General features: G+C 48.2%; 1 protein-coding gene across 10 annotated transcripts in view; it reads right to left on the reverse strand.

The window, feature by feature from the left end:
• The window catches only part of VPS35L (VPS35 endosomal protein sorting factor like), a 1,435,757-nt gene that overhangs the window by 1,263,810 nt on the left and 151,627 nt on the right, over positions 1–20,320 (reverse strand). For all 10 annotated transcript variants that reach the window (XM_073591197.1, XM_073591205.1, XM_073591203.1 and 7 more), the window contains one exon: positions 5,343–5,459. In XM_073591197.1, coding sequence (XP_073447298.1) covers positions 5,343–5,459 — 117 coding nt within the window. The remainder of the gene's footprint in view (positions 1–5,342; positions 5,460–20,320) is intronic.

Genomic DNA, 20,320 nt, shown 5'->3' on the forward strand with positions numbered 1-20,320 from the left:
CGCATCCGTCCCGCATGCAAGAGGATCTTTTGTCCTTGCCACAAATCTGTCTATCTTTTTGTTGAATCGGGATGCAAAGAGATCTACATCTGGAACCCCCCATCTTTGGCATATGGCCCAAAAGACGTCGGGATGCAGAGACCATTCCCCTGGAAGTAACTGCTGGCGACTTAGATAGTCCGCCTGCCAATTCTCTATTCCCGGGATGAAAACTGCCGATATGCATGGCACATGCATCTCTGCCCAGACTAAGATCTGGTTCACCTCTTTTTGAGCAGCTCGGCTGCGGGTGCCTCCCTGATGATTGACATAAGCCACTGCTGTGGCATTGTCGGACTGGATCCTGACCGGACAACCCTGTAGCCTGATAGTCCAGGCTTTTAGAGCTAGATGTATCGCCCGGATCTCCAGAATGTTGATGGGTAAGGTCCTCTCTGTCTTGGACCATACCCCTTGGACCGCAGCCTGTTCCAGAACTGCTCCCCAACCTGACAGACTGGCATCTGTTGTTACCACCGTCCAGGTAACCGGTAGAAAGGATTTCCCCTTCTGCAGGTTTTCGGGTATGAGCCACCAATTGAGGCTCTGACGCACCGCATGCGACAGGTGCATCGGAAAGTCTAATGCCTGAACCTTCTTGTTCCAGGTCGACAGAATACTGTGTTGCAGCATTCTTGAGTGAAACTGAGCATAGGGAACTGCTTCGAATGAAGACACCATCTTCCCTAGTAGCCTCATACAAAGGCGGACTGAGGGACCCTTCTTGGTCCTTACTGTCAGAATCAGCTCTCTCAAAGCAGTGATCTTTGCCTGGGGTAGAAATATTTTCTCCTGGCTTGTATTTATAATCAGACCTAAATACTCCAGTCTTCTTACTGGTTTTAGGAAAGACTTTTCTAAGTTGAGGATCCAACCCAGGTGTTCTAGATACCTGACCGTGGTCCTCAAGTTTCCATTCAAAGAGGCTACCGACCGGTCTATCAAGAGCAGGTCTTCTAGGTATGCTATGACAGCTATACCCTGAGCCCTTAATCTGGCCAGAGGAGGAGCCAAGATCTTTGTGAACACTCGAGGTGCAGTGGCTATCCCGAAAGGCAGAGCCACAAACTGGAAATGGCGCCCTCCTACCTCGAAGCGCAGAAACTTCTGATGAGCAGGAAAAATGGGCACATGCAGATATGCATCTCTGATGTCTATTGATGCCAGAAATTCTCCTCCCTGCAGGGTGGGAACTACTGTTCGAATTGATTCCATGCGGAAGGATTGAATCCTTAGGAATCGGTTCAGATCCCTTAAGTCCAAAATGAGCCTGACATCCCCATTTGGCTTTTGGACCGTAAAAAGGTTGGAATAGAAGCCCAATCCCTGGTCCTTTGCGGGAACTATCATAATGACCTCCTGCGACAAAAGTCGCTCTAACGCTAGAAGGAGCGACTGCTTCTTCTCTGGGTCTCTGGGAACATTTGATCTGAGGAACCGAGGAGAAGGGAATTCCTGAAACTCCAGCTTGTACCCTAAGGTTACCGTGGAGACTACCCATCTGTCCTGGAAGTCCTCGTGCCAGAGCTCTGAGAACTGTCGCAGTCTTCCCCCCACTCGAGTGAGCGGGGGCGCCCCCTCATGCAGAGGTCTTAGTGTTTTGCCGAGTAGGCTTCTTTCCCCAGGACTTCTTTTGTCCCTGGGGTTGACTCTTGTCTCTGGACCCCGATGGAGGCGGCCGTCGAGACTGCCTGGAGGCTGAAGCCCCCGGCGCTGGAGAAAGAGTCCGTTTGAGAGAGGGACGCTTACTCTTCTTCTTGACAGGTAAGAGAGTGCTTTTCCCACAAGAGATTCTCTTGATATAGTTATCCAAGTCCTCTCCAAACAACCTTGCACCACGAAATGGAAACCCAGCCAGTAGCTTCTTACATGGTGCTTCGGCTGACCAATTTTTCAACCATAGGATTCTACGTATATGCACCAACCCCAGTGAAAGACGGGAGGTTTGCACGATAGAATCTCTAATGGCGTCAACCACAAAGCATAAGGCCGCTGGAAGGTTAGCAAACCCCTGGGCCTGCTGTTCAGGTAATACTTTGATGACCTGCTTAACATGGTCTCTTAAGTATTGACAGACTCCAATCGCTGCTACTGCAGGTTGGGCCACTGATCCTGCTAAGGAGAAAACATCCTTCAATAGGGATTCCATCCTTTTATCTACAGGATCCCTGAGCATCTGAGCATTGTCTACAGGACAAGTCAGGCTATTATTTACGGAGGAAATGGCGGCATCAATAGCCGGTATTCCCCACATTTTAATAAACTTTTCTTCCATCGGATAAAGTGTTGAAAACTTTCTCGGCGGAAAAAAACGTTTGTCTGGGTGATTCCACTCAGAATAAATAAGCTTTTCAAGTAAAGTATGAACAGGAAAAGCATGTGCTGCTTGGAAAGGTTTCAGTGACCCCAAAGCAGAAGAGGATTCTTTAGCAGTTTCAGGTATGGGCAACTTAAATGTGGAGCGGACCAATCCAGTGAGGATCTGCACTAAGACTTTCTCCTCTTGGGAAGTCGCAGAAGGTCCCTCTCCACCTGAATCCTCCGAAGAGGAATCATCCATCCCATCCCGATCTTCTGAAAGGGATTCATCTCCTTTATCCCAGAACTCCTCTGTCTGAGGGTCATGGGGAACAGAGGAAAGCCTAGTGCGTTTTCTTCCACTGAGTGAAGACGTAATCACGGCCATTAATCTTTCCTCTAGACCATTAATGGTTGAGGAAAAAACCTCTTGTGTAATATATACAGGGGCTGAAGTGCCAGAAGCAGGTGTAGCCCCTGACCCCGATGGCTCTCCCTGGCTAGCCGTCCCTGGCCCATCTTTAGGGGGGGGAGGATGCTGCTGACAGGGGGCCCTCAGAACCTGAACGAGATCCCCTAGTGTCTCTGGTTCCTGGGGTGCTTGAACCTCTTCTACCCATAGTGCAAAGCAACAAGGTGTGAGGTATACAAATGAACACTGCCCGCTGAGCGATGTAGTCTGGCTAAAAGCCTTGCTACCCAATGCTCAGTCTGGTGTTACTTCAGTAAATGCTGCCTATGAGAATGCCTGTGTCCCACCTTACATGCGACCGTCAGCTCTGTGTCTCTCAGAAGGCTGAGTGCACCTGTACAGAGTGCCTTTAATAGCCTGCAGCTGGCCTGAGTGGGAGTCTAAACACTCTGTGCTGACATCCCGCCCCCTCCTCTACCACCCCGCCCCCCCCCCCCCTCGAGTTTTGAAAAAAAACGAGCGCTTCCCGCACTGCCGACTCTCCTGTCATGCTTCTGGAGAAAAGGCTGGGGATGGGGGGGGGGGGGGGGGGGGAGGAGGGAGACTGGTAACAAGATCTGCCTGAACGGCTATCTTCAGAGATGGTGGCCATTAGGCCGCAGAGCCCGGGTGGTATAACCACTTTCTAGACCCCTGTGGCCCCTCTCTAGCCTGGGGGGAACATTCAAACATGAGAAATCCCCCTTTCCACCTTACCTGCTTGCAACCTGCTTTGAGATGCTGGGACATAATCAGCACTGAACACCTGAGACAGTCAGTCAGCATGTGTAGGTTTGTGCTCTTGGCAGCCCCCGGTGGTCACAATAGGCATAGCATGCATTTACCTTAAAGGAGAAAAGCCACTAGAACTCAAAAATTCTGTGGAATCTCCTCTTACCTTATCCAGCCGCAGGGTGCTGTTTACACAGACCCAATCTTCACCTCTCACGGTGGGCTCCGTTTGAAAAAACCGTCAGAGACTGGGGCCCCCATCAGTAGGGGGATCCAACAGTTCTGGGACCGTAAAGCACCTCGCCAGAAATTAGGAAGTTTAAAGCCATTTTCTGATCTGCGGGGTCCAGCTCTCTAAAAAGAGAAGCATTACGGGTAAAACCTCGTTTCTTCGGACACGAGGCCCGGGTACCATTCAATTCGGCCATGAAAAGACACTTTGAATGGATCCGGTTCGCCTGGCTTGCCCCAGTATAGGATATCAGGATATTCCCTTTGGAGCTCAGCACAGGACATCTTTACACGTCCATCACCTAAGACACTGGCGTAAAAACTGAGGTATCCCTGCAAGGGGGAGGGATTATATAGGGGGTTGAACTTCCTGATAGGGTGTGCCAGTGTCCAATCACCAGTGATACCTATATAACCCATCAGTAATTACTGTGGCTCTGTGTCCCGTGATGTCCGAGAAAGAAATTATATTTGTAATTTAAGCACCTAGAATGACCAAAGGTGCTTTTTGGATGTTGGCTCCCTCTATGAGGCTAGGTTATAAATAAAAGTTTCACAAATATGTTATCTCCATACTCGGGAAGAGTAGCAGTATGTGTGTTTTAAAATGATATAAGCGTAATTTCATAATAAACTAAGAACATTTTTCAAAATGTTCAGTCTTTTTTCTCTTATATAGCAAAAAATTAAAAATCCAGTGGCGATTAAATACCACCAAAACAAAGCAGACTCCAAAAAAATAAATATAAAAAACATAAGATAAAAGTTTGGAATGCCTGAGTAATTGTCAAAGTGTGACAGCCCTGGAGGTGTTAAAAAAATAATAATAATCCTACAGCTTTAGTCACAATGCCCCATCTATAATGAAAGGCATCTCATATGTAGGCAGCTGCATCCTGGAAAAATTTAACTGTAGGGATGCCTCTTCCGGTCTCTGAAGTTCTGGCGATGCAATGGTTAACAGCTTTAGATCTTCAAGCAGAACAGCAGTGTAGTTGGTCCAACAGGGTCCCCCCCCCCTCTCTCCTTCACTGAGAAACGTTTTCTTTGATTACATTGATTGTAACAAACTGTGAATGGGGCAGAGAATCTGTGACTGATCAGATTCTCCCCCTTCACAGATTGTGTTACAAGTAGTGTAAACCACGAAAGAACTCCTCTCTGTGGACAAGAAGAGCGGGGGCATGTTCTCATTGGACCATGTGTACTGCTGCTGTGCCTGACGATCCGAAGACGATAACCATTACAGCGCCTGAAGTTCAAAGACAGAAGAGGACTGGACATCCCTGTAGTTAAGATTCCGCCATGATCCAGCTGATTGTACAACATGAAACATCCTGCATTACAGGTAAGTTTTGTAAATAAAGCTGTAGGGATATTTTTTCTTTGTTAAATTCAGCTTTAAAATGGTGTAAACATTAAAAAACCTGGAGCAGTATTAAACACAAAGATGCAAATTATGATCTGTTGTAATGTTAAACTCCAACCTCCATTTAGGAAAAACAATTTCCTGTCAGGGGAATTTATTAAATGCATAACACTGTTCAAAAGGAACAACTGAATTTGCAATGCAACAGCATGATACACTCACGATGGAAAGTTTTTCAGTTGTTGTGTATCGAGCCAAAATTTCTCCACGTTTGCTTGACCATGGTTCAAAGTCACTTCCCAAGTAGTCTTCCTTCTGGCACTTCTTTCTGCTAGAATCCTAAGCAACACAAGAGAGATTATTCTAATGGCAGTTGTGTAATACAACAGCTAAAATACAACAGAAAGAAAAGCATGTTAAAACTCAGAAGTCCTGGACTTAGCCGACTATGCGCCGCATGTAACAAGGCTATCTTAATTTTTTTGCCAAACTTGGAATTAAAAAAATATCAAGGCTAGCAGAAGGCACAGCCATGACCTGCAATCTGGCTGCAAACCACTTCAGCTTTTGCTTTTGGTACCCCTGATTAGTCAGGAAATGCACTTAGTGATTGTAAGACTTCGTTTTATTTTTATTTTTTTAAACAAACATGTCATACTTACCTCCACTGTGCAGTTCGTTCTGCACAGAGTGGCTCAGTTCCTTGACTTTTGGGGTCCCCCAGCGGCGCTGGCAGCACCTCCCTGCATCTAATAACCACCTAGGAGAAGCGCTCTCCCGGGGGTTACCTTGCAGGCACGCTCCCGAGTCTAGTATTTGCGTCCATAAATGTAGAATGTCGGCCCCGCCCCCCAGCTCCCATGTCATTGGATTTGATTGACAGCAGCGGGAGCCAATGGCTGCGCTGCCATCAATCTATCCAAGAGCCGAGACAACAGGCAGAGGGGAAGAGCGGCCTCTGGCGTGTGAATCACAGGACTGAGGTGAGTAAAACGGGGGGGGGGGGGGCTGGTCAGTGACAGAAGTTTTCTCACCTTAATGCATACGATGCATTAAAGGTGACATGAGGGTTTACCACCCCTTTAAAGCAAACCTTTCAACAGTCCCAAATTATGTGGGACTTTCCCGTATTTTCTCCCAGATCATTCACTCTGCCTTGTTCCACTTTGTCTCTAATCACAGCAGCAGGTCCCTGCCTTCTAAGCTCCAGACAGTGTAGTACTTTGTTTTGTGGCTTCAAGAACTCTTTCCCGCCTGTTCCAGGCTTTGAAAAAGGAGTTCCAGTATAGTGAGCCAGCCACATACTAGGCTGAACAAACCTGTCCCTCAAAAGGGTTACTAAACCCAGGACGCTGCTTCACTATAGCTGGTCTCCCACAGTACACAGAACTGAATGGAGTGCAGGGAATTACCAGGGCATCTGATTGCTAGTGTTAGAGAACAGTAAGTGATTTGTTTAAGATTGAGGCGACAGGGTCTGCTACCATTTAACAGTACACTTTTTATGAATTCCCAATCGTCATTTGCTCTTTTTAGAGACTTTTGTAGATTTCTTACAAGGAGGGACATGGCGAGAAAGTGGGGAATTAAAAGTAACTATGCCAAGGCTTTTTACACACAACAAAAGTGAATATGTCTACATTGGCAATCATTTTGCATGAAGCCAAACTATCGGATCCGGAGTGTGAAAAATCTTCTGCAGCCTCCCCTAGTACTATCCCCAAGTGCTCTTCATTGTCATCTGTTCCTACCATTTCTAAAGTGGGTAGAGAAGGTGAGGAGGAGAAGGAGACCAAGTCTCGTGCTTCTGAGCTCTGAACAGTGCTGGCTGTAATAAGGCCGCTGTCATAGGTAGCCTGCTATAGTTGCAGAGAAATCTGCCTTGGCCAAAATAGGCATCCTGCTTCCAGGATAGCTTAGATGAGAGGCTCCTCTCACCAGGAAACATGAGCCACTTTTTCTACAAAAGCCCCGGCATGCACTCAGTTCCTCAGGTTTTGGAATTTAACCACAGGCCTAGAAAAGAGCATACAACAGTAACGCATAGAAAGTACAACAAATACTTAGATTAATCCTCAATACTATCGAATCCCATTATCAGGAGAGAACTGTGCTGTCCTGGAAGATTCATGAAAATTCAGTTAACAGGTAAGAACTGTGTTTTCCCAAGTCATCTTCCGACAGCTTACATGAGAGGATGAAATAGAAATAAGTACTTTTAGAGGGGGCCGCTGCTTGCAAGACCTTCCTTCCAAATGACTGGTTGATACTGGAGATCAGGTCTAAACAGTAGTGCTTGACAAATGTATGAAATCTGGACCACGTTGCTGCTCAGCATACCTGTCCAGGGAAGGCGCTAGCTTTCTCTGCCCAGGAAGTCGCTGTTGCCCTGGTTGGAACTGCTTTTACTTCAAGTGGTGGAGGCAGAGAGGTTGCCTTGTAGGCTTCCATAATAGCTTCAACCATCTGGCTATGTTGCCTTTTTTCGTCCTTCATACGAAAGTAGTAGAGAGTTTCTTCTAGCCTGTTTTGTTTGATCAGTGTAGGTTATAAGGCACCTTCTGACATTAATTTTGTTATACTGCTTTTTTCATTAGCGAGGTTACCACTAAAAAGGAAGGAATAGCTATCAACTCTGTTCTATAAAAAGCCATTACCACCAAAAGTCGGGTCCAGGGTAAGGATAATTTTATCCATTAAAATATTACAATAAGGTTTGTTAGGCCGATGCATGGAGCTCACCAACTCTAAATCAGAAACAGACCCGACAAAAAATAAAAAAAATAAATCGGAGTTACTTACCGGTAACGTCCTTTTCCAAGAGTCTTTCAGGACAGCACCATAGAGAGACATTGGCTCCTCCCCTTATGAGGAAACACCACCTTCAAATTTTAGATTTAATCCTCACCGCTCCCCCCGGCCCCTCAGTTCTTCAAGAGGACCTCTGGCTAGCTGGGGAGACACAAGAACACGTCATAATAATCTTTATCTTACCTGACGTTCTTCTGTGATGAACTCTTCAGAAATGTCCCTGAACTAGGGTGGGTATCTGTGCTGTCCTGAAAGACTCCTGGAAAAGGACGTTACCGCTAAATAACTCCAATTTTCCCATCTCCGTCTTTCAGGACAGCACCATAGAGAGGATAAGCGAGCACCTTACCTTAGGGTGGGACTACTACCTGCAGAACCTTACGCCCAAAAGCCTGGTCTTTTGCTGACAGAAGGTCCAATCTGTAGTGTCTCACGAACGTGTCGAAGCTGGACCACGCTGCCGCTCTACAGATCTGTTCCGGAGACGCACCAGCCCACTCTGCCTGAGAGGTCGCCACTGCCCTGGTGGAATGTGCCCTAACACCCTTTGGGGCTTCTAAACCACTGACTACATAAGCCTGGCTGTTGGCTAACCTTAACCATCTGGCTATAGTGCGCCTAGAGGCTCTGCCTCCCTTCCTGGTTCCTGAAAATAATACAAAAAAAGGATTCAGATTTTCTAAATGGTTTTGTATCCTCCAAGTACTGAAGGACACACCTTCTTACATCCAACTTATGAAAAATATGTTCCTGTTTCCTCACAGGATTTAAACAGAAGGTGGGTAAAACAATTTCCTGGCTTCTATGAAAAACCGAGGCCACCTTCGGCAAAATGGTCTCTGCCTACTCAATGCTCTAAAAAATCTAACTATCCACGGATCAGTAGCTAGTTGTCTTTCTAGAAAAATGCTCAGAGCGGAAACTTGTCCTTTCAAGGTGCCAAGGGGTAACCCCTTGTCCGCCCCTGATTGCAGAGACTCTAAGACCGCTATGGAGCTATGGAGGGATAGAATATTTACCTCGGCCCACCTGAGAATGTTTTCTGCCAGGGCCCACAGGGGTCTGCTTTTGGTACCCCCCTGCCTGTTTATGTAGGCTACAGCTGAGGAGTTGTCCGACCGGACTCGCACATGCTGCCCCTGAAGTTCCATCTGAAAGGCTCTGAGAGCCAAAGCTACCGCTCTCAGTTCCCTCCAGTTCGAGGATCTTTTTGCCTCTTCCCTCAGCAAGACGCCCTGAACCATCCGGGCATCCAGATGCGCACCCCAACCTGTGCGGCTTGCATCGGTCATGACACACCTAGACACTGGAAGAACCCACTCCAGACCCTGTGAGAGATTGGCCCCTCTTCTCCACCACCATAGGGATCTCTTGATCTGACTCGGTACCGTTATCAGGGAGTCCAAAGACCCCTGACTGTGGTCCCAAACCTTCAGGATGAAGAGTTGTAAAGGGCGAAAATGCAACCCTGCCCACTGAACTGCTGGAAGTGCTGACGTCAGTAAACCCAAGGCTGACATAGCCTTTCTTACTGATATCTGTTGGCTGCCCTGGAGTAACATCGCCCTGTTCACCTTCTGGATTTTCTCCAACGGAAGGAAGACCTTCTGTTTAGTTGAATCCAACAGGTAACCTAGAAAGATTACCTTTTGTGATGGAATCAAGTTGGATTTCTCCAGGTTCAAGAGCCAACCTAGATTTTCTAGGGTGTCTCTTGTAAACTGTAGGTCCCGCGACAACTGTTCCGGGGAAGAGGCAAACAGGAGCAAATCGTCTAAATATGCGATCACTGAGATGCCCTTGATTCGCAGGAAAGCTAAGACTTCTACCATAACTTTGGTGAAGATGCGGGGGGATAAGGATAGCCCGAAGGGAAGGGCCCTGAACTGCCAGTGAAATGTCCCTTCTCTGGTATTCACCGAAAGTCTGAAGAACCTCTGACACCCTTCTGCGATGGGAATGTGTAGGTAGGCATCCCTCAAGTCCACCGATGCCATGAAGCAGTTCAGGGGAAGGAGTGTTCTCACCGAGTAGATAGAGTCCATTCGGAACCTCTTGTAGGTGAGCGAGACATTCAGTGGCTTCAGGTTCAGGATGAGCCTGAACTTCCGACGGTTTGCACACCACAAAAATATGGGAATAAAAGCCTCTGCCTGTCTCCCCTTCTGGAACTCGAACTACCACCTCCTGCTCCTCCAACTCCTGGAGAGAGGAAAGAAGAGCTGCTGACCTTTCTGCGCATTTTGGTAGTGTGGTGATCAGGAGTCTGCGTGGTGGCGATTCTGCAAACTCCAACCTGTACCCTCTTCTTATGATCTCCAAAATAAAATGGTTGGAGGTGATCCTCTCCCACTGTGGTTCCGTCACTTACTCTTTTTGGGCTGTTCAGGAGGGCGAAAAATAGCCCCCCCACGCCCTTTACCCTTTTGTCCCCAACCCTTTTTCTGTTGTTCAGATTTTGGGGGGGTCCAATTTTTTCCAGGGCCGAGACTTTCTTTTAGTCTCTGCAAGTTTCCTTTTAAAAAGGAAAAGCCTTTTTTCTGTCGGCCATCTGATCCAAAACGGCTTCCAGACCTGGTCCAAACAGCAAGTCCCCTGTGAGAGGAATCCCGCAAAGTTTAACTTTAGATGCGGTATCCCCCTGCCACGTCTTAAGCCATAAGGCTCTTCTTGCTGAATTGGATAATGCAGCTGATCTTGCGGACATACGCACCGATTCAGCCGAAGCGTCCGCCAGATAGGCCACCTCCTTATGGAGCATAGGAAAAGATGACAGGATCGTTTCCTTAAAAGTCCCTACCTCTATGTGTGCTTTAATCTGTGTGAACCAATATTCCATGTTCCGTGCCACCACCGTGGACGCCATGGCGGGTTTGAGGTTACCCAGGGAAGAATCCCAGGATTTTTTCAAGAGGGAATCTATTCTCTTGTCCATGGGATCTGGGAGTGCCCCCATGTCCTCAAAGGCCAGGTCAGTATGCCTGGAGACCTGCGAAAAGGCTGCGTCTAGTTTAGGAGATTTATTCCATACCAGCGCCTCCTCTTCTGCGAAGGGAAACCTACGTTTAAGCGCTCTTGAAAAGAAAGGTTTCCTTTCGGGGTCTTGCCACTCTTTTTTAATGGCGTTGACCAAGACCTCATGTACTGGGAACACCTTATGTTCCCCTAGGCCCCTATACATCTGGTCGTGGAGTGATAACTTCTTCCTTTCCTCCTGGATTCCTAAAGTGGTATGGATGGCTCCTAGGAGCTCCTCCACTTCCTCCAGGGAAAGTTTGTAGCGAGAGGATCTTGTGGATTTCCCCTCCACCTCCTCTCCCTCTGATTCCTGGGAATCTGAAGAAACGCTATCAGGCTCCTCCTCAACCTCGATTCTGGCACCTCCTGGATTCACTCCACTTCCCGAGGGAGCATCCATTAAGGATTGAGGAGTACTCTCTTGTGCTGGTGGAGAAATAACCTGAGGCTGTGGCAACTGAAAACTGGAAAAAAGTGTTTTAAAAGATTGCACAGTGCTAGAAAGCTCCTTGACGGATGCTGCTAGATCCGAACACTGTTCTACTGACTGCTCCCTCACTAACCCCTCTATACACTCCTTACAGAGGGGCTTGGAACAAGAATCCCCCATCGTGGTTCTGCATGAGGGGCATTTTTTCTTGGTATTGTGGGGCGACTTGTTTTTCTCTGTAGACTTGCCCTGTAAATAAATTTAAACGAGAGGGCAATCAGCAAAATTATCCACCAGCACTACTTCGGAGGGCCACCAGGGGTGCACTTCCCAGGACCGACCACCACTAGGGACCCGGTCACAACCCTCCCCCCCCCCCCCCCACCAAGGGGAGATTAACACCTGTGGAGCTTACAGGAAAAGGTAAGGGAACACCACCACAGGGTTCCTCTTACATTAGAGTGGCTGGCGCAGGATTCTCCTGGAGCGGTTTGTGAAGCCTCTGCTTCCGACATCTCCTTCAGAGGAATGTGGTCTCCCAAGCCTGTGTGCTGTCCCCACAGCAGAGATGAGGCAGCACCAGCCGAATGCGCGGTCCGCTTTCGACTCCGCGACCGTAATTCACGGGTCAGACGGAAGCACTGACCTCCGCCGGAAATGACGTCACCCGCTCTCCGACCCAGCGCTCAGAGCTCCCACGCTGGCTGCTAGTGCAGGGCGGTCTCCTGTGCTTCCGCCTATGCCACCGCTGGGCAGACGAAAGCGGACCCCTCCGGCTTACAGCTTCGCCAAGAGAAGCAGGAGGAGCGTGATATGCAGTCATTTGAGGTACCCAGACACACTAGCCTCGCAGACTGCAGTGTAAAACGAGAGAGCGAGAGAGCGAGAGAGACCGACCATGGTCCACCCCCCTCAGCTCAGCCTGTACTTAGCCTCAGCCTCCCTGGCTGATCCAGCCTTGGCCCCTTGCGATGTCTCCCCACCGGAGGAAACACCAGAACTGAGGGGCCGGGGGAGCGGTGAGGATTAAATCTAAAATTTGAAGGCGGTGTTTCCTCAAAAGGGGAGGAGCCAAGGTCTCTCTATGGTGCTGTCCTGAAAGACGGAGATGGGAAAAAGAAGTTTTTAGCATGAGGCACTTTAGTGAGCATACAAACGTCTCGAAAGATTCAGCAAAAAAAAAAAAAAAAAAACTCTTGAGGCTGTACCCAAATCTCAAGATGGGAATCTTACTAAATGGGACTAGAGATTGCTTTTTTTTTTTTTTTATCAGGAGGATCTGAATTTAATTTCCAGAATTCACCAAAAGGCCCCCTGTTTTGAGAAGCCATGCAGCCAAGGCTAATTTTTCTATCCAAGGATGGTATACTTTGCCTTGAAACAGAAGGTCCTACCTTGCCGACAGCATCCAGGGCTCAATTACACTGTACAGAGCTGAGAACCACACCCTTATTGGCCAGAAAGGTGCAAAAAGGATTAGCGTTGCTCCTGTCTTCTGCAATTTTTGAATTACCCAAGGTATTAGACAAAAGGGTGGGAATGCAGAATGCATATAGCAGCTATCAGGGTTGAGCTAGTCCATCTGTGCCTGAGCTCTGTGGGTCTTCTTGAATGGAGAAGAAAGTTTCACCTTTGCATTGGTTCTGTTGGCAAACAGATCCATTCCAGGTGTTCCGTCTCTCGCCAAATTTGTGCAGACTACCAGATTCAGACACCATTCAGTCTGCGCCATTTTCTTGCGGCTTAAGCTGTCAATTGATTCAGCCATCCTTTCAGGTAAACTGCTGTTAAGGAGACAAGGTTTGACTTTGCCCAGCCAAGAAGTTCTCCTGCCAGTTAGAAGCTTTTTGGACCTTGTGCTACCTTGTCTGTTTAAACAGCCTACTGTGGCAATATTGTCGGACAGTATTTGAACTTCCTTTCCTCTGATGTTTTCTTAAAAAGCTAGGAGAGCTTCTGCCATGGCTGCCAGCTCCCTCAGATTTGAGGAGCTTTCAGACATCAGGGAGTTCCATTTCCTTGGGCTATGCGATTTTCTGAGTAAGCTCCCCATCCTTTGAAACTGGTGTCTGCAGTGATTTTGACTGGATCCTGCAGTTTTCATTTGCACCCTTGCTTCAGCACTTGTGGTTTTAGCCACCACCTGAGAGATTCCTTCACCTTCTTTGGAATGGGCATTCTGAAGTCTAGCAAACTAAGGTCCATCCCACTGTGCAAGAACATAAACTTTCAATGGTCCTTGAATGCAGCTATGCCCATTAGACCCCCCTCAGTATTGCCGCCATCATTCATCCCAAAAGCTACATGGCATCCCTTGTTGTGCATTCTGTTGCACTCAATAGCTGAACTGTATCTTGCTGCAGATTCTGCACCTTTTCCAAAGTCAGATATATCTTGGCGTTCAATAAGTCCATTGTGTAGCCCAAGTAATCTTGTTTGTAGGAATAAACTGGGATATTTCTCTCAACCTCAAGACTTGCAAAGCTTCTGCCCAACACCATTTCCCTGATTGGTAAGCCACACTGTAGCGATGCGGGAACCAGCTCGATTCCAGCGCCGGTTCCCTCATCACATCTCTCCTGCAGGCAGTTTACACTGACTTCTGCAAACCGCTATGGGTGTCAATACAATGTTAATGACACCCCCAGATTGGTTCACAGATTGCAGTGCGAACTGGATTCGGACAGGAATCAGATTGCATGGGTGAGAACAGCCATGCGATCCAATTCCAGGGCGGGGGGGCGGCACTTTTTTATGCAAATCCAATGTGAGTTCAGCCACACAAACTGTATGGCTGAATTTCACAGACATCGTATGTGATCGGCACAGCAGTGCAGGTGCAAATCACATGCGAGGTCTGTGTTCACTACAGTGTGAACTTGTCAGGGCTTGGCTCAGCACTTCCTTCTCTGAGCTAGCCGCTCAGCTGTCACCTAATTGCCAGCTCCCATCTCTCTCCACGTTCACCCAGCTGTTGTGGATTCTGCTCGTCAGTCCTGCTTAATTAAAGCCGTCCAGCTCACTTGATCTCTGGCTTCGCCTTTGTCAACATCAGAGATTTTCTCCTGCGTTCCTGTTGAAGACTTGCTTGGATGACGTTCCTTCTGGCTCCTGATCCTGCTTCCTGTACTATTAAGTTTATCTCTGGCTCTGACATTGGCCTGGCTGACTACCCGATCCGGTTACTGAACTCTGGCTTGTTTTGACCATGCTTACTCTGTTTACCTTATTATTATGCAAGTGTGATTTAACTATACTTCTGTCTCGGTCTGATTCATGGTTCCTGATAGTAGGCGAAGGCCATGAATTCAGAAGATAGTCAATCCAATTGTTGGTAATATTTTTTCCAGATTGGATGAGCAAGATCACCGCATGGATCAGTTTGCCAAGGTGTTGCAAACGCTCCTGAGTCGCACAGTTCACCTGGAGTCTCCCACTGTGGCTGCTCCGGTACAGCCTGAGTTGCAGGCTGTCCCTGCTGCTGCGCCAGTCTCTGTGCAGGCACCCGCCTCGAGTATTACCTCTATAAGAGGTATGTCTGGTTCCGCTCCGCTTCCCCAGCGATTTGGGGGCGATCCAGTTCAATGAAGAGGGTTTCTCAACCAGGTTGAGATATACTTCGAGATGCTGCCCCAGGTGTTTCCCACGGACAGAAGCAAAGTAGGTTTTGCGATATCTTTTCTTTCTGAGAGAGCCTTGGCCTGGGCAAACTCTCTATGGGAGATGCAAAAACCTGCTGTCTTTAGTTACCCTGAGTTTGTGGCCCCCTTTAAAAGGGTATTTGATGTTCCCACACGCTCCGCTTCTGCTGTCAAGTGCCTCATGTCCATCAGAGTACAAGAACTGTTGCAGACTACACCATTGAATTCCGTACTCTGGCAGCAGAGATTGCGAGAAAGACTCTTGAGTGCTTGCGGAGCCTCCTGTATGTTTGCCTCTGAGCTTTGCAGTCCCACCCGTGGTACCCTCACCTCCCATGCCTCCTGGTACCGAGTCGGTCAGTGAAGCTGAACCCATGCACTTGGGCTTCAGGAGTCATTCACATTCTTGTCTGAGGCTAAACGCCTCTCTCCCAGAAGGGCGCGATGGGCTCTCTTCTTGTCAAGTTTCAAATACATTGTCTCATTCTTACCTGGTACTAAGAATGTAAGGGCTGATGCCTTGTCACGACAATTTACCTCCACCTCCAAGTTGGAGTCTGTTCCGGTTCCTGCGATTCCTCCTGATCATATTCTGGCTAGGGCTCACACCAGTCTTACTTCTCCTTTGGCTGACAAAAATTCTTGCTGCACAGCTCAATGCTCTTCCTGAGAAACCTTGTGACCGCTACTTTGTCCCAGAGAGTCTCCGTACTGCTCCAGACTTACCATTCTCCCAAGGCAGTTGGCCACCCTGGGAAAAATCAACTCGTTTGGGCCATTTCCCAACAATTCTGGTGGCCTAGTCTACGGGCTGATGTAACTGCCTTCATAGCTGCCTGTTCCGTGTGGGCTCAGAGTAAGACTCCATGATACCTTCCAAAGGGCCTTCTACAACCCATACCCAATGGCGAGAGGCCCTGGACCCACCTGTCTATGGATTTCATTGTGGAGTTACCCAACTCCCACAGCAACACTGTTATCCTTATGGTGGTTGACCGGTTTTCAAAGATGTGTCATTGTATTCCGCTTAAGAAGTTGCCCACTTCTAAGGAACTGGCTTCCATTTTTGCTCAGGAGATCTTTCGCTTATATGGGCTAGACAAGGTGATTGTCTCGGACAGGGGTAGTCAGTTTGTCTCCCAGTTCTGGCGAGCCTTTTGTGCACAGTTGGGAATTCAGCTTGCTTTCTCCTCTGCGTATCACCCGCAGTCTAATGGGGCCACAGAACGAGCCAATCAGTACTTGGAGCAATTCCTACGTTGCTATATTTCTGACCATAACAACTGGTCAGACCTACTACCGTGGGCAGAATTTGCTCACAACAGTGCCTTGAATTCTGCTTCCCGATTGTACCCATTTATGGCGAATTATGGTTTCCAACCTTCCATGTTGCCTGACTCGTTTGTTCCGCAGAGTATTCCTGCGCTAGAGAAGCATCTCCATGGTCTTCGTTCCACTTGGGCACAAGTCCAGGAGGCTTTGCGTCATGCTAATGACAAGTACAGACTCCATGCTGACCACAGACGCCTGCCTGCGCCTTCCTACCAGGTTGGGGACAGGGTCTGCCTGTCATCTCGCAACCTCTGACTTAGTGTTCCCTCACTGAATTTCGCACCTCAGTTTATTGGGCCTCTCTGTATTCTTCGCAGGATTAACCCAGTGGGTTGCGCATTAGACCTTCCTTCTAATATGCGTATTTTGAATGTACTTCATGTCTCCTTATTAAAACCTTCGGTCTGCAACCACTTTACCACCTCGGTGCCACGTCCTCACCCTGTACAGGTTGAGAACCATGAGGAGTATGAGGTACAGTCCATTGTTGACTCCCGTAGGTTCCGTGGGCGCATACAGTACTTGGTGCATTGGAAAGGGTACAGTCCGGAGGAACACTCTTGGGTCTCATCCTCGGACGTACATACCCCTGTCCTTCTCTGTGATTTCCATAGAGGTTTTCCTCTCAAGCCTGGTGGTCCTCCGAGGGGTAGGGGTCGTTGAGGGGGTACTGTCAGGGCTGGGCTCAGCCTCTCCTTCTCTGAGCTGGCCACTCAGCTGTCGGCTAATTGCCATCTCTCTCCACAGTTACCCAGCTGTTGATTCTGCTCATCAGTCCTGCCTACTTAAAGCCGTCCAGCTCACTTGATCTCTGCCTTCGCCTTTGTCAGCATCACAGAGACTTTCTCCTGTATTCCTGTTGAAGACTTGCTCAGTTGACATTCCTTCTGACTCCTGATGCTGCTTGCTGTACTACTACGTTCATTTCTGGCTCTCTGATATTGGCCTGGCTGACAACCCGATCCAGTTACTGAACTCTGGCTTGTTTTGACCACGCTTACTCCCTTTACCTTATTATTATTATTATTATACAAGTGTGATTTAACTATACTTCTGTCTCAGTCCGATTCATGGTTCCTGATAGAACCCATGCTGAAGGATTCCTCCTGATGAAAAAATAAAAAGTTCCTCAGTAGAAACCCCCCTTCCTTTTCCACCTGTCAGGTTTATTACCCCTTGAGTAACATTTCTTCTAACAGAGCTAAACCGGCTTCTGCCTTTCTTGCATCTTGGGGGAGAGGGATAAAAAAAAAAGCTAGTTAGGGGAGGCCTGAAAATTCTATTCTGTATCTATACCTTATAATATCCAGCATTAGGGGTCCCTTTATGACTTCCTGTCATTGTGAGAGGAATTCCCCCAATCCTCCGCCCACACTGTATATCGAGTATTTTTCGGCAGACCTCTCTAATACTGATGTCAGGACTTCAGCATGATCGCTCTCTTTCCCTAGTTAAGTGTGCCAGACCTTACTGTTAAATTTTAATGGCTTCTGTAGTAGCATTAGAAATGAAAGCTACTGCTTTCTCCAAAACAGGCAATAATTGAAGAATTTTCTCTGATGGGGTGCCCTATTTCAGATGTGAATGACCCAACAAGACATCCATCCAGGGCATGTAGTTGCTATGGTCCGTTTAAAGCTCATATCACTAGCCTCCAAGGCAAGTTTAAAAAAATGTTTCTGCTTTACGTTCCATAGGATCTTTTAGAGCACCTCCATCTTTCAATAAAAAGTTTTGTCCTTGTAGAAATTTTTCTCTTATCGTCTTCCAGGACAGCCTCTTAGACATAGGGCTCCTCCCTGAGGGACAAGAAACACATTCACCCAAATGGTTAAAAGGAGGTCCTCCAGGCCTTCCCCTTCAGTTGTGTTTCCTGCCGGACGGGAAGGAATCATAAGGAACCTGGGGAGCTCTATGTCCCAGGACCGTCCTGGATGAGCCTCTGGTTACCTTCTCCTCTGCCCAAAGCGCCCCTCTGTCTAAAGAGCAGTCTAGAGAGGGCTGCTAGCACACGGCTGCCTAAAGGCTCGGAGAGAGTCAGACCCCTGAAGAGCGGCAGGGTCCCTACCTCTATTTCGCCGCACACATCTTATCTTCTGTGTTTGCAGGCAAGTCCGGGTATATGTGCGTGCATCAGAAGAGGGACGCCTGCGTACCAACGAACGGAAGTGACGGCTTCCGATGGAACCACGTCATCAGGGGGTGCCGTGAGACAATGGTTCCGGTCTCCAGGTGCAGCGTGTGGCTTGATGGGCGTCCAGAGCCTGTGTGGATCCAGCAGAGGCTGTGACAACATGGAGGAGCCATGGAGAGCACCACAGCAGTTCAGGCAGTCGACTCTGGTTCTTCTGGCACTGGCACCTCTCAGGTAAGCGTGGGGAGAGTAGACCATAGCTTACTCTGGGAGGGGGTTAGGGTCCTTGTGGCCAAAGTCCTTCCCTGGTTGGGGAACTACAGGTGAAGGGCTGGGCACTTCTCTCCTTCCCCCTGAGCACAGTGGTGGTGGGGTTTGGGATAGGCTCTCATGAGATGTTTTCTGTCTTTTCTTTTGTTTTCAGGGTAAAACACAAGTCAGGTCCCAGATGCAGCCTCCCAGGAGAAAGTGTGCAGTTTGTGGGACAAAACTAGGCTCCAATTGGGAGAAACCTTTGTCCAGAACGTGTCGGCAGTTTAACTAAGGATGATTCTATGACGGAGTGTCATAAAATGCTTACGTCTGTGAAAGACGAAATTGCATCCACTTTCAAATCATTTAGAGACATGATGGATAGGATGCAGGGTCCCTCGGTGCCCATTTCTAGAACTGCAAGTTTACCCTCCCTATCCGAACCTAGTTAGGATACGGAAAATAGGGAGAGGGAACCCAGATCGCTTGCCTCTTCTCAAGTGGACTCAGGGTCTGATTTTGAAGAAGAGGAAGATTTTTCCAGAGGGTCCAGGTACAGATTGACTCTGGACGATGTGGGTGACTTACTTAAGGCGATCTATGTCACCTTAGAAATCAGAGAGGAGTCGGTACAACTTTCTAAGCATGACCTTATGTATCAGGGGGTCTCTGCACAGAAAGCCAGAGATTTTCCTGTGCACAAATCTCTAGTGGAAGCGATCTTGCTGGAGTGGGAGCACCCTGAGAGAAGACCGTTCTTCTCAGGCAGTCTTAAGCGTAGATTTCCTTATGAAAAGGACACGGCCCATCCGTGGAACAAAGTTCCTAAACTGGATGCACCGCTGGCGAAGGTTTTCAAAAAGACGGATTTGGCCTTCGATGACCTGGGATCCCTTAAGGACCCTATGAACAAAAGGGGTGATATGCTGCTTAAAAGGGCTTGGGATGCCTCCTCTATTGGGCTAAAACCAGCCCTTGCAGCTACCTGTGTTGCTAGAAATTTAGATGCTGGTTAACCCAGTTGCAGTCTCACATTTCTGCAGGAACGTCCCGACAACAGCTGCTAAAATCTTTTCCTTTATTATTTAAAGCGGTTGGGTTCTTAGCTGACGCTTCTGCAGAATCCGTAAAGCTAGCAGCCAGGTCTGCAGCTTTGGTGAATGCCGCAAGAAGGGCCATATGGTATGGAAAGCTTGGTCGGGGGATGCAGCATCAAAGCTCAGGCTTTGTGGATTGCCTTTCTCAGACGATCATCTCTTTGGACCCGGGCTTCAGAAGGCCTTAGAACGTACCCAGGACAAGAAAAAGGCTTTTCCAGAGAAAAAGAAGAGACCCAAGGATAGACGTCTTTCGAGGTTTCAGGCAACGGACCCAACAGGAGAGAGAGGGTCATCCTAAAAAACACTGGACAGGTCACAAGGGACGTGGCAGAGGAGGAATATTGTTCAATCCTCCTCAAACCACCCCAAAATCCCAATGACTCCTGTGTTACGGTGGGAGGAAGGTTGGGGGACTTCCTCCCGCAATAGTCCAACGTAACTTCAAGCCTGTTTATATTAAACATAATAGAAAACAGCTACAA

Source organism: Aquarana catesbeiana, linkage group LG06, assembly GCF_042186555.1.
Source record: "Aquarana catesbeiana isolate 2022-GZ linkage group LG06, ASM4218655v1, whole genome shotgun sequence".
Classification (NCBI taxonomy): domain Eukaryota; kingdom Metazoa; phylum Chordata; class Amphibia; order Anura; family Ranidae; genus Aquarana; species Aquarana catesbeiana.